This window comes from Mandrillus leucophaeus, unplaced genomic scaffold (genome assembly GCF_000951045.1).
Source record: "Mandrillus leucophaeus isolate KB7577 unplaced genomic scaffold, Mleu.le_1.0 Scaffold248, whole genome shotgun sequence".
In the NCBI taxonomy this organism is placed as follows: Eukaryota; Metazoa; Chordata; class Mammalia; order Primates; family Cercopithecidae; genus Mandrillus; species Mandrillus leucophaeus.
Genome location: NW_012102565.1, coordinates 845038 through 858963, shown reverse-complemented (window position 1 = coordinate 858963; position 13926 = coordinate 845038). Strand labels below are relative to the sequence as shown.

Sequence of the window (13926 nt, the reverse complement as noted above, 5' to 3'; positions counted from 1 at the left end):
ATGCAATGGTACGATCTTGGCTCACTGCAACCTCTCCCTCCTGGGTTCAAGTGATTCACCTGCCTCAGCCTCCTGAGTAGCTGAGATTACAGGTGCCTGCCACCATGCCTGGCTAATTTTTGTATTTTAGTAGACATGGGGTTTCACCATGTTGGTCAGGCTGTTCTCAAACTCCTGACTTCAAATGATCCGCCCACCTCGACCTCCCAAAGTGCTGGGATTACAGGCGTGAGCCACTGTGCTCGGCCCATTCATCACTTTTAAATAGCACCCTCTGAATAAAGCTCCCTGGGCCATTGACCCCAAGGTTTACGCCTGCCCACCCAGGTCTGGCAGGTCCTCAGAACAGGAAAAGCTGAGCACTGCTCAAGGCTGCTTGCTGGGCCAGACAGAGGTCTCTGCCTTCCAGGCTCACAAGTACAGGCTGAAAGCAGCCTTGGGCCCATCTCCCTGGGAGGCTGCAGAGGCTTCAGAGGGCTCCCTGAACTCAAAACCTGATGCAAGACTTGAATTTGACTTACCCCTGGTTCACCTAACAACCTGCAGGGGTCAGCTTTGGCTCTTCTAGGAAGCAGGAAGCTTCCAGGCACCCTGTGGAGCCCCCTCTGCTCCTGAAAAGTTGCCACCTGTGCTTGGTGGGATGCCAGGTGGTCTCAGATTGACCCTGGGGTCAGCTCAGCGGCGAGGGACAGGAAGCCTACAGCAGGATCAGGATGGGGCCTCCTGTCCCATGGCTCTGCAGCCATGAGGCAGCTTTCCCAGAGGGGGTCTCCTGGTTGCAGCTAAGACCAGGCAACAGGATTCAGCAATGACAGGGCTGCTTCTACTCCAGGGCTCCCTCACCTGGTTAACAGCAAAAAAGAAAATACAGTTCCTGCTAGCAACGTCTAGAGAAAGGAGGTGAAGGAGTCAGGCCTGCAGCTATCACTCCTGGACAGGGGCCAGCCAGGATAACTTGGACCCTTGCGTGCAGCAGGCATGCAGGCATACCGTACAAGGCCGCTCTCTCCCCGGGGCTTGGTGAGGGAAGGGTTCCCCTGAAGCACAAAGAAAGCACAGGACCACTGTGGAATTTCAGGACAACTTTATCCAGACAGGCGCCTCTCAAACAGAACACAGGGAAGTTAGGCAGCAGTTCCTAAAATACAGTCTTGCCAAGTGATTTACAACAGAACACAAAAGGAGCAGGGGATCTGTGGGCGGGGCCGGGCTGGGCCCTCTATCTCACATGGCCTGAGTCAAGCCAGCCCGCCCTGCTTGGCAGGGGCTGACCTGCAAGCGGAGAGATCTCGCTTCCTCTTACCCCAAATTCACACCTCCATTTTCCCCGCCCCCATCTCTCCCCAGGGTCCTCAAGTGGGGAGGGAGAGGTAGCATCCCTCAGATCCAGGCCCACTCCACTCCGTCTCTGGCACCAGTGGGCAGGCTGGGTCTGGGCCTCAAGGGGCCCTCGGCTTAGGGTGTCTATGGCAGTAGGAAAATGGCATGGACAGGCTCTTCAGCAGTAGGCCAAAGTCCTCTGGCCAGCAGTACCCAGAGAAAATGGGCAGCAGCAGGTAAACCATCCAGGAGGTGGGGTCCTCTGAACCCATGGCAGACACCACCCTCCTGCCCAGCCCCTGCCCACACTGGGGGTCAGGACCACTGAGACTCTGGTCAGGACAGTGGGTGCTCTCAGCAGTGTGGCAAGCTCAGAGCAGGGCTCCCAAGGACCATACCACACTGGTTCAAAACGTAGATGACACCATCCCAGCAGGAGCTTTCCTGGGGGCTGGATCCCAGGGATGCATCCTGAGCACAGGTTGGCAGCCTGGAACATAACACTAGGACCCAAGGGATTTGGAACATCCTGGGCCCATCTCCTGGGCTGCTCCAGTCTGTTTCCATGACTTGGGCTGTGAGTGGGCCTCCTGCCAGGTGGCAGGGCACAGCTTAGACCAACCCCTTGGCCTCCATCCCCCATGCAGCTGCCTCTGACCAAGAAGGAACTAGCAAGTCTATGCTGGCCAGACCACAGGTGGGGTGCTGGGAGTCCTCAGGTTGGCTGGCACCCACTCCTGGTGCCCATGGGAGAGACCCACTTGTTCAGATGCATAGGCCTCAGGCGGTTCAAGGCAGTCTTGCAGCCAGAGAGGCAAATAAAAACCAGTTTTGAGAGACCACAGCACCTGCTGCTTTGATCGTGATGTTCAAGGCAAGTTGCAAGTCAAGGCAAGTGTCCCAGAGGCCCTGGGCAGCTGAGTGCACCTGTGTTTGATCTTCCCCTGATGACAGACACTCCCAGCTGACCATCCAAACACCAGGAGAACATCCCCCTTTCCTGGGCTCAGTTCCTAGTCTACTTGCTGGTACGACCTCAACCCACACACTCCCTGCTCACAATGCAGCTCCTTCTAAACCCTCCCACAAGCCACCTTTGTGGGACTTGGAAGCTGCTTAGGATGGGCCCTGCCCTCTGTGGGAAGCCAGTCCTAGCAGAAAGGTAAGCTAAACAACCGTCTCAGAATCTGAGACCCAGTGACTGTTCCCCCAGCCCCAGGCCTTGGGCCTGAAGTGGGGGCCTGCCTGTGGCCACTGTGGTGGGTTCACTCCCACCCCTAACAGTGGCCCCAGGAGAGGCTTTCCCAAGAGTCTTCAAACTCCACCCACCCCAGCCCTAGCATCAGGGACTCCCTACCCCCCCACTGGAGTGTTAATATCATTAATGTACAAATAAAATCCAAAGATATACCAAAGATCGAGAAACAGCTGGCTCTGACCTCCCTCCCACAGAGCCTTCCCAGGGTTAGCTGAAAAAGAGCCCTTTGGCATCTACAGAAGCCAGTTGGAGTTTATGGTTTCATTTGCCCAAAAATACACCTTTGGGGACCTCAAATTCTTTCCAAGAATCACTACCACACATATGAATTTGAACATTCGCCACCCTTCCACCATCCTTTTCTCCCAGGAACTTCAAAATAAAAATGGCCAGTCTGCCGCCACTCTGGCTCCTTGTCTATGGCTGTCTCTTCTTTTCCAGGGGCTGCAGTTCTGATGTGAATGATGGTGCCATTCCAGCGCTGGGCCTCTGGCAGGCTGCATCACATGATGGCACAGCATGAGTTTTGTTTCCGGGCCTTGGAAAAAAAACAAAGAGAAGCTGAGAAGGAGTACTGAGGAAGTCAGGAAAGCCCCAGTCCTGGCAGTAGTCGAGGGAGCTCCACAGGACACAGCCAGCCAGATAAACTAGCACTGGAACGGGGTGGGGGAGGCCTCGCGGGAAGCTGTCCACAAGCAATTCCCATCACCAAGCACAAGGCGGGCCCCAGTTTCCAAAACTAGTCTGGGATCCTTTTTTCCCTTCTTTTCTCACACCCCATTAATGCTATCAAAAAGTGAGTAAAATTCCCACAGTTAGGCCAGGTGCAAGCAAAGGACCAATAATACAAATGGGATTGGCAGAATATCTTAACTTTGCCCTACTCTTGTCTTCAAACAATGCTATCTGACCACCACGGTGGTGTTTCTTCCTAGAAGATGGTCCTGAGAACAACAGATGTGGTTCCCACTCGGGATGTGGTTTGTGGGGACCACTGTTGCCACCTTCTCTCTTGCTTTCTGGTCACAGACTATCTTCCTAATCCCACCTAGCCATCTCCCTCCAATGTGCACATGAAAACAAATGTGTGTGGACAGACCAAGTATATTTGTCCCTATGACTGTCCAACCATGGGCCATCTCCACACAGGAAGACACGAGCACTGACCTGAGAGAAAGCGGCAGTCAGCAGCACCCATACTTGTCAATGAAATATTTCTGTCAAAGGGAAATTAACTAAAAGCTTAAGAACCTCTTCAGGAAGGCTGAACTGCTTGAATCCTGAAGACTTATGTCTAACTACTCAGCAGAAAGAGGAGTAAGATTCAATAGTAAATCTCTGGTGATCAGAACTTGAACCAGCCTTCCTGGACCGGGGATAGGAGTTCAGAAATAAGCCAGAGCAGCAGAGGGCAGATCAGAGGCAGGGTTGGAACAAGGCCTCGGCCTGCATTGACTCCATTGGTGCCCAAGTGAACTGCCTCCAACCACCTGGGTCTGAGGCGCTCGCCTTAGGCTCTGGTTGCACAAGGAGTGAAATCCCCATCCACCATGATTCAATAGTCTAAGAAAGACCTGTTTATAGTGGAGAGTGCCAGAAGCAGCAAGCTGCAACTGCTCTCTGGAGAGAACACCCAGGAGGCAGCAGGTGCTGGGTACTCACAGTTTTATAGAAGGCTTTAGACTGCGTTCCCAGCACCTCGGATTTGGACACCAAGTCATCTAGCTTCTCACCTCGCTCTAACAGAGACTCCATGGTGTTGTGCTGGACAAAAGAGAGAAGAGAACCCAGCTCTGTTCAGTACATGCCCTAACATGAGCCCCTCGTACTTCAGTCATGGGGGAAAGCGCCTAACCTGGGTTCCACTTCAACACACACAAACTTCACCTCTAGGTGTCAAGACTCGGTCCAAGAATAGTTACTGTCCAAGTGGATGGAACAGAACCTGGTGACATTCCCGTGAAATCTAGAAGATCTAACTGGGATGTAGCAGACTTCCCAAAAAGCTGTCCCCAGCACAGGCTTAGATAACCAGCACTCCAGGAAAACTCCCACTCAGGAAAACTACACACACATTTATATATACATTTGTGTGTGTGCGCGCGCGCGCACATGTGTGTGTGCATGGGGCTTTGGAAAAAGAGTAGCTGGCACTATATGATTGCACTGGGTTGGAGAGTGACCCACACCACCTCCCCGTCCCAACTGTGCCCCAGAAATTAACATCCCCAGAATCTCTGAATGTGACCTTATTTAGAAATAGGGTCTTGGCAGATGTAACTAGTTAGGAAGAGGTAATACTGGATTAGGGTTGCATCTAATTCCATGACTGATGTCCTGGTAAGAAACGGAAACACACACAGAGAAGGTCACGTGACGGCAGAGGCAGAGTCTGGAGGGATACACCTCTAATCCAAGGAACGCCAAGGACGGCCAGCAGCCACCAGAGGCTGGAGAGAGGCCTGTGACAGACTCTCCCTCAGAGCCCCAAAAGACACCAGCCAGGCCCACAGGGCTACTTGTTAAGAGTAAATAGCTGAGGGTATCTGTTGACAGCAGCCACAGGAAACAAAGGTGGTGGGAAATGGCTACTGAGCACTTGATGTGAGGTGAGTCCAAACTGAGCAGTGCTCTGAGCGCAGACACACCAGACTTCAGATGCAAACTCACGCATGCCTCATTAGTAAGTTTTATACTGAAAAAAATAGTAAATTTTATACTGATTACATGTTGGAAAAATTGTATTTGGATATACTGGGTTAAGTAAAATATATAATTTAATTAAATTCTACTTATTTTCCTTTTATCATTTCAAAATATGGCTCCTAGAAAATTCTAAGTTACATACATGCCTCAAATATATACCGGACAACACTATGACAGAACATGTCCTGTCTTCTAAATGGGTTATGTCCTAAATGTCATCACTACAAACTCTGACTTAGGAAATGAAAACACTGACCCCATGGGAAGGGGTCTAGAGATGGAGGCCTCACAAGAGCCAGCAGCTCTGCCACCAGGGCCCTCAGGAAGCAGCAGCTCACTTCTCTCCCCAGATGGCCACTGCTGCAGCAGCTGGATGCACACATGAAGCGCCACAGAATGAGGAGCCAGCAAGAATGTCCTTCATCCCTACATACAGCTGAGCAACTCAAATTTTTAACACAAAAAGTTAACTGATTCAGATATGCACACCAATCATCTAGATTTACAACTGCAGCTAGATAAGGCTGTGCGAATAGGACTCATCCACACGCCACCGTGGGGAGAGGAGAAACAGCAGGTGTCCCAGGTGTCATGGTACTCAGACTAGGACTTGAGCAACAGAAGAGACGGCTTGAGGAGAAAACGGAGAAATGCCACCCAGGTGGTAAAAAAGCTCACAAGGTTTCAAAAGACACAGATACCATGAGACTTTCACGTCTATTATTCATTCCAAAGCCACGTTATTTGGAGTGCGGTCAGCAGACATGTGTTTGAAGCCCCTGGGATGCTTTTTATACAATGCAGATTCCCAGGCTCCAACCCAGGCCAACAACCCCAACCCCAGGAGACGCTGATGTACACACTAAAGCCATGCCTGTGTAAAGGTAAAGCTTTGTATTTGGGCTTCAATCTACTCTAGGTATCTATCAACTGCTGAGCACGGTATAAACTAGGCACTGTGTCATGAGCAGGATGGAAAAATGTCCCAGTGCTTATACGCGGGTCAGGGAGACATGTAAACAAGCAGTAACAAAACTGACATCTGATCAGAAAGGCCCAACCTTCAGTCGTCTGTGTGTGAGCTGGGCAGGAAAGGGTATAAGAGAGAACAGGGTGCAGTCAGGAGACTGTGAGTTAGGGAGTTTGCACTTTATCCTGGGGTGGATCTGAGAGCTGCTGAAGGGTTCTAAGTTGTGCAGATCAATGACTACTGTCTGGTGGACAGACTGGAGGTGAGCAGGAAGCAAGGGGACCACTTACAGGCAAAGGCCGTAAGAGCCAAACCTGAGAAAAGCAGATGGCTGCTTACATTCCACTTGTATGCAAAAACTAAAAAAAAAAAAAAAAAAAGGGAGTTGAGGCAGCAGTTACAAATCAGGAGATTTCAGCTCAAAATGCAGGGTTCCGGCTCTTTTCAAATGGGCCTATGTGACAACCCTGGGCCCGTATTCCAGAAACTGCCCTGTGGTCAGTGTACTGTGGTTCAATCTGTTCACCTTCAATGCAAACCCTGCAAGGGGAGGCACCTGTGGGGTGTGGAGGCACCTGATACCCTAACAAAGCCACCAGGGTGGGAATCCAGGTCTTCAGAGGCCAAACCCTAGGAACCCAGTAAATGCCCAGACAGGCAGTGGCCACGGGGAAGGGAGACTTGAGGGTTCCAATGGTTCCCAGCTTGGTTCCCTAGAAACAATGGGTGCCATTAACCAAGACAAGGGTATAGGAGAGAGTCTGATGCCTGCGGTGAGGGAGGGGGTGGGCAATCCTACTTCCTGGAGAGTGCTGTAGTTACTATTCTATTAAAATGAGGATGGATCTGTGCATGCCTGGCCAGTGGCAAATCGCACCCCCACGTCAGTTCTTGGGCTTGCTCTCCATCTTCCTGCTTACCAGAATGATTTTGGTCTCATCTAGTTCGGCCTGCACTTTAGTCATGGGATCAGCTTCTCGTGGGTTCTAGGAAAGAGTGAAAAATAATAAAGTCAGGACTGAAGTGGCTACCTGGAAACAAAGCCCAAAACCGAGGAAGCTGGACAAGCTTCCACAGGTTAAAAACCACAGCCTGGGCTGGGCACAGTGGCTCACGCCTGTAATCCCAGCACTTTGGGAGGCCGAGGCAGGTGGATCACCTGAAGTCAAGAGTTCGAGACCAGCCTGACCAACATGGTAAAACCCTGTCTCTACTAAAACTACAAAAATTAGCCGGGCGTGGTGGCACGTGCCTGTAATCCCAGCTACTTGGGAGGGTGAGGCAGGAGAATAGTTTGAACCTAGGAGGCGGAGGTTGCAGTGAGCCGAGATTGCGCCATTGCACTCCAACCTGGGAAACAGAGCGAGATTCCATCTCAAAAAAAAAAAAAAAAAAAAAACCCACAGCCTGTTTAACATGTAACAGAAACCCAAAGCCTGCCTACAGCTTGGGTTACCAGGTCTGAAGGTGGATTCTCTGTTTTTCAAACAGAAGGCTTGAGAGAGACCACCAGCATCAGAAGCTGTCAGAAGCAACCAGACCAGAACTATCAGGGCAGTTGGCTTTTTCAGTTTCACATGGATTCTGGGCCACATGGTGTCTGCATGAAGCTTCCTTTAACCCTACCTGGTATCTACTGAGGTGACCATCCAGGGCTGGGTAATGGATTGTAGCAGGGGATCCTACTGGCCAGTCTATCCTGTCAACTTGCTTGGAGAATTCATCTAGTACCTGCAAGACAAAGGAGCCTCAACAAGCCTCCCACTTTGCACTCACCAGTAGTCTCAACGACAGGGCTTCACCCCTGAGCACCTCACCCTGAATGAGGCTCCTTGGCCCCCAGAGCCCAGGAAGGAGGAATGAGGGGGAGATATAATGGCAACAGAGAAAATGTAGGCTAAAGTCATTTCCAAATTTTTATCATTAAAACGTATCCTAAATATTCTGAGAATCAAAAGTATGCCCAGCCTGAGATGAACCTCACCTGGGGAGTAATAAAGGTATTTGAATTTTAAACCACAGATTTCCAGGAAAAAAGGGCACTGGCCCTCTAATTTTCCAAAGCAATTTTTTTTAAAAGAGAATTAGGTCCCCTGGATTTAAGAAACCACCAGATTCCATGTGTTTGGAGGTATTTTGGTGCTCTGGGGTATAGGATGAAGCCTCTGACTTCAAAGAGTTTATATTAGTAATTAGCACTGTACACACAAAAAATTAAAGAATGCTTAGATGCTAAGCTCTGTGGTACAACTGACTGACATCAAGGTGGAGGGATGCAGCAACTGCAGGAGGCAATGTGGAGAGTGAGGGCATTCAAGAGGGAGACTCCTTGAGCAGAAGCACAGGGGGCGAGAACACGAGGCACAGCTGTCTCCAAAGGTCCCATCCCAGAGATGCTGTGACTCAGTGGCCCAGACCCCGGTCACATGAGGGACAGCACCGGGGAGGAAACCCATGCAGGGAGGCCAAATTGTCTCTTGGATTGCAGGAAAGGGGGCTGAAAAACGTGTTGACTTTGGACACATCATTTCATCCCTTATGCCTCAGACGCTGCCATCACCCCCTGTCCCAGTCCATAAATATGGCCATTCATCATCCAAGTCCAGTAGAGGCAAATCAAAAACTCACCTTCTCCAGCAAGGTAAAGGCCACCCGGGATGGGTATTCGTTGTCGGCAATGACCACACCTGCAAGACTATCATTCCGGACATAGACATGGCACAGATAGTCTAAGGAGACAAGAGATCAGACACATGGATGCTGACATGAGGGCTTCAGACTTCTTTTAATCCCCCCAAATCAAAGCATCACAATGTTAGGCCAAATGAAGTCACTCTGAAGCTCAATAGCTCTGGGCAAGTCTCGTGGAGAGGCTTAGCAGCACAGTCAAATGGGCCACACAGAGGAGCTTGGCCCAACACCTGCTATAGGACCAGTAAATACCCAGAGGCCCAGTATGCAAAGCCAGGGCTTAAAAGGAACAGCCAGCATTGCAGAAAACACACTCTAGACAACATGTCCCCAGGAGCATTTCCAAGTGTTTTCCTTGAGCTCAGGTCAGGCCAAGCTATATCTCGGGGATTTGGAGCCCTTGGGGCTCTGTGCTGCTCCCAAACTTAGGGAACCCTGGACAAGCCAAGACACCTCTGCTTTCTTAAAAAAAATCCTTTCAGAGCAGCTGAAAGACAGGAAATTACCACCCAGGGCCTCAGTTTTCCATATTATAGCAGACTGCTGGGTTTGCTCCACTCTGCTGGGTGACTGGGAGTAAGGGGGTTAGTCTAGAAAAAGATTAGCCACTGCCAGCTAAGGCCTCCAGTGCACTGTGCTAAAATCCTTATATGATTGAAAGGTACAGTTGTATAGATCTTCTGCAAAATATTCACAATCCACAGGATTGTTCATTTTCATCACTTTGAAAGGATTCAGAGTTGATACAGCTAACCATATCCCCAAGGAAAGAGAAACGTAAGGATTACAGCTTACGAATAAGAACCTTCTTGTCCTTAAAGATCTGACCCAGAAGATTCCAATGCTAAACAACAGAAAAACAAATAAAAGAGGAGGGAATGATGGTGAGCCCCTGAAATCAGAAAAGAGCAGAGATAAATAAGAACAAGAATGAGGAGGAGGAAGAGGACAGGAGATTGTCACCAATGCTCTCCAGATTTTGTATACCATCCCCAATTAAGATTCAAACATGGGGTCAAAGTGCATACCCTCCAAAGAAACTGAGAACCTGGTCAGTGGGGGAATCGTCTTTAAGTAATAAATGTGGGAAGGGCAGACACAGTTTGAAGGAGAACAGAGCAAGAACACTGAATATTTCACTTCTGTGATGTTAACAGCACAGAGATCCCACATAAAGTGTATATATTCAATCCTGCCTGTATCATAACTGACATTTATATAATCAATTCAGTAACTCTATGTCACGTGACTTGAGGTTAGCATATGTGTGAGATGATCTTTGTCTCTACCAATGAAACTCATGTAACTCTTTCCTGATCTGTCCGTATAACATACACATCTAAATAAATGCCTAAACCTGAATTATTAGAAAGAAAAAATAGTTTTTTCAGATTCCTGGTCAAAAAATCTATGATGCACAGAATGCATATAGTACCTCAACAGTGCTAGCTGGAAATTCTTTTTTGAGGGGTCTGCAACTCTGGAGAGGATAGGGAAGACTACGATGTGAAGGCTGCTTACTGCTCCAAAAGAGTCAGACCCTAATCTTAAATGAGTCTAAGGGCAATTTTATCTGGGAAGCTCAGACTTCAACAGTGGGCACAGAATTCTGCATAAATAGGAAAAGGAAGAGGGGGAAAAGAGAGAACAAGCTAGAGGAGGAGTGGGGTCCCAGTAGAAAGGAGAGAGCTGGGTGCTGTGTGAGGTGAGACATGGCAGCCAGGCCAGCACACGCACAGAAGTTGGAGGGTCTTCTTACCTTGTTCTTTGACAGAAGCTCTAGTGCCTTTCGATGAACGCTCCACAATCAGTTGACTCGTGAAGGTCATGAATTCCTGAACGCTAAGAAACACAAAATGTATTTATTGCCTACTTCTTATCACCTTGTCCTCAACACAGTGGAAAGTGACCTCTGGGCTTATACATTAAGTAGACATTGCTTCTTGGTTTCATTCCTTTCCCTCCCACCCTTAGTAACAAACACTCTATAAATGAGCACAATTACTGATAATTATGAATCATCATCACCATGAAAGCTACATCTGTTTGCTACCTAGCTCACCAAAACAGGTGAATTTTCTGGGGGTTTTTCCACAGGATACAGTCAATTGTACATTTTCATCAGAGTATAATTGGAGATGCAATGGAAAAACAAGAGGTAGGTCCTGCTCTCAAGGTCCCAATAACTTCCAAGAAGCAGGACAAATAAGAACTGCACTAGAAAAATAGTAGTGCAAAAACTGTCAGGCAGAAATGCACAACCATTTACGGCTGTGTCCACATGACAGACCCTTGCAATGCCACATACGCCCATAGTGAATGCTAGCTCAGGTCTGCTGGGGCTCGTCCACAGACCGAGCGCAAGGCACTCTGGATGGAATAAAAGCAAACTGCTTATCCAAGACAAAAAAGTGGGAAATGGCTCAGACAAAGGGTGAAAGGGAGAAGGTCCATCATGGGCTCAACAGAGATCTATCCAGAACAGAACAGTCATAGGAGATGGTACAGCCAGAGGAACAGGTGCTGACAAGGAGCCTCCAATTGGGGATGTGATATAAAGGGCAGCCAGGGCCATCAGAGCAAGGTGCTCAAATGCAAGTCTGCAGCAGGCTCCAGCAGAGCCATATAGGTAACTGAAGGCCTGACTCTGGGCCTGTGTGCTGTGCCTCCACAATAAAAAAATAAAGATTTGTGCAACAGTAAAACGAGGTAATACGCGTAAAGCACTTGCAACAATGCCTGCACACATAGTATTACCTGTTAATATCTTGAAGGACTGAAGTGATCAAAATAACCCCTCAGAAAAGAAGACCTCAAACAAGGAAGGCTTTGCAGTAAACCTAAAGAGATAGCACTTGAGGTACGGCTATAAAGAGACAAAGGAAGAACTGCATTGTGACAGCATGTATACGAAGGCCAAAAAAGCTGGGAAACTACTTTTTCAAGTTTGGGATCTGGTAATTATGGGGCACGAAGGATGTAAGGAGATCTTATAAGAAAATGAGCTCAGGCCGGACGCGGTGGCTCAAGCCTGTAATCCCAGCACTTTGGGAGGCAGAGGCAGGTGGATCAACGGAGGTCAGGAGTTCGAGACCAGCCTGGCTAACATGCTGAAACCCCATCTCTACTAAAAATACAAAAATTAGCTGGGCGTGGTATTGCGCACCTGTAATCCCAGGTACTTGGGAGGCTGAAGCAGGAGAATTGCTTGAACCCAGGAGGCAGAGGTTGCAGTGAGCTGAGATTGTGCCACTGCACTCCAGCCTGGGTGACAGAGCGAGACTCCATCAAAAAAAAAAAAAAAAAATCAGCTGGAACATGTGTTGTTTTAAGACATATTAGTAGAGATGCCCCTTTAGTGCTGTAGCTGTTAGTCATTGGAAACCAGTGTGTGTGTCCCAAGCAGGTAAGGTATAAGTCCTACAAGTGAAATCTCTGAGAATCTTAAGTGCTAATGGGAAGGAACAAGGAAAAAGAATCAGAGCCAAGTTGGCACCAAAAGTTCCATCTGAGAAAAGCAACAACACAGAGCAGTGAATGTAGGCCATGGTAAAGACTGCAAAGACCAAGAACTCCAAGAAGGAGCTAAAAGATGATGCAGCAATTCCGCTTCTGGGTAAATACCAAAAAAATACAAGCAGGGTCTTAAAGAGATATTTGTACATCCATGTTCATAGCAGTGTCATTCACAATGGCTGAAATGTGGAAGCAACCCAGGAGTCCACTGACAGATGAACAGATAAGCAAAATGTGCTAAATACATAAAATGGATTATTCAGCCTTAGAAAGGGAAGAAATTCTGATACATGCAACAAGATGCATGAGCCTTGAGGATATTACACTACATGAAATAAGCCAGACACACAAAAACTATATGATTCTATTTATCTAAGGTCGCCAGAAAAGTAAAAATCACAGAGACAAATTAGAATGGTGGTTGCCATGTGCTGGGGTAGAAGGGAATGGGGAGTTGGTGTTTGATAAAAGTTTGATAAACAGGAGTTCTGGAGACGAGTGACAGTGATGGCTGCACAACACTATCCATCTATTTCGTATCACTGCACTCACCACACGCTTAAAGACAGTGAAGATAAATTTTGTGTGTCATTTTACCACAATTAAAAATTTTTTAAAAAAGAACTCAAAGGAGCAGAAAGTTTCAACAAAATAACAAATTTTTTTTTTTTTATATCCAGCAAGTCCTTGACAAAGAACTCTCATCAAGAACCAGCTGCACTGAAGCAGGGAAAACAGAATCCAAACGGCAGATTCCATCAGACTTTGAGACAAGATGACCATAGATACCGATCACGTAGGGTCCTTCTTCTTTCGTGCCTGAGTCACCCCACTCCCTCCCACGAATGGTCTGGAAATGTCTGTGTTACTTTTAACACGTTCCAGCAATTAAAGCGCCCCCAGAAACAAGTAAAAACCTGTAAGCCCTACAGATCCCATGTTTCCTTTCAATCTTCAGTGTGGAATCCTTTTGTACCACTAGTGTCCGACTAAAAAGTGTTAAACCTGGCTTTTAGTTCTAGCTGGTTGTGATATAACCTCTTGGTACCTCAGTGACTTCACCCATTAAAAACAAACAAACAAAAAGCATATCAGTATCTCTCATACTGAATTGTTGGGAAGCCCCGCTAGAAAATCAAAATATGGCCCTCAAGATGCGGCACCCAGGCTCCCAGAGTCAGAATCACTGGGTGGGAGGTGTTGGTCTAAAATGTAAATTTCGAGGCCTCAGTCTACTAGTTCAGAACATCTTGGTATGAAGCTTGGAAACCTGCACTATTTCACAGTCCCCTTAAAAATTATACACGACAGAAATTTGAAAAACACTCAGTAGAGAAATATATTCTAGAATGGTATAAGCTCTTTAAGAGAGAATGTTGGATGGTTCCTCAAGGGCACAGTCCACGGCCAGATTTCACTATAGGAGACCAAGCCCGGACCGCAGACCCCGGGCCCTCCCCGCCCC

At 48.1% G+C, this 13926-nt stretch overlaps 1 protein-coding gene across 1 annotated transcript in view; it reads right to left on the bottom strand.

Annotated features, from left to right (window-relative positions):
• Window positions 1-1070: 1070 nt before the first annotated feature.
• Window positions 1071-13926, bottom strand: part of YKT6 (YKT6 v-SNARE homolog (S. cerevisiae)) — a 13374-nt gene continuing 518 nt past the window's right edge. Inside the window, exons 2-7 of the mRNA XM_011983286.1 lie at window positions 10705-10787; window positions 8883-8983; window positions 7881-7985; window positions 7175-7240; window positions 4241-4342; window positions 1071-3795 (exon numbers count right to left, since the gene is read on the bottom strand). Coding sequence (XP_011838676.1) covers window positions 3763-3795; window positions 4241-4342; window positions 7175-7240; window positions 7881-7985; window positions 8883-8983; window positions 10705-10787 — 490 coding nt within the window. The 3' untranslated portion in view covers window positions 1071-3762. The remainder of the gene's footprint in view (window positions 3796-4240; window positions 4343-7174; window positions 7241-7880; window positions 7986-8882; window positions 8984-10704; window positions 10788-13926) is intronic.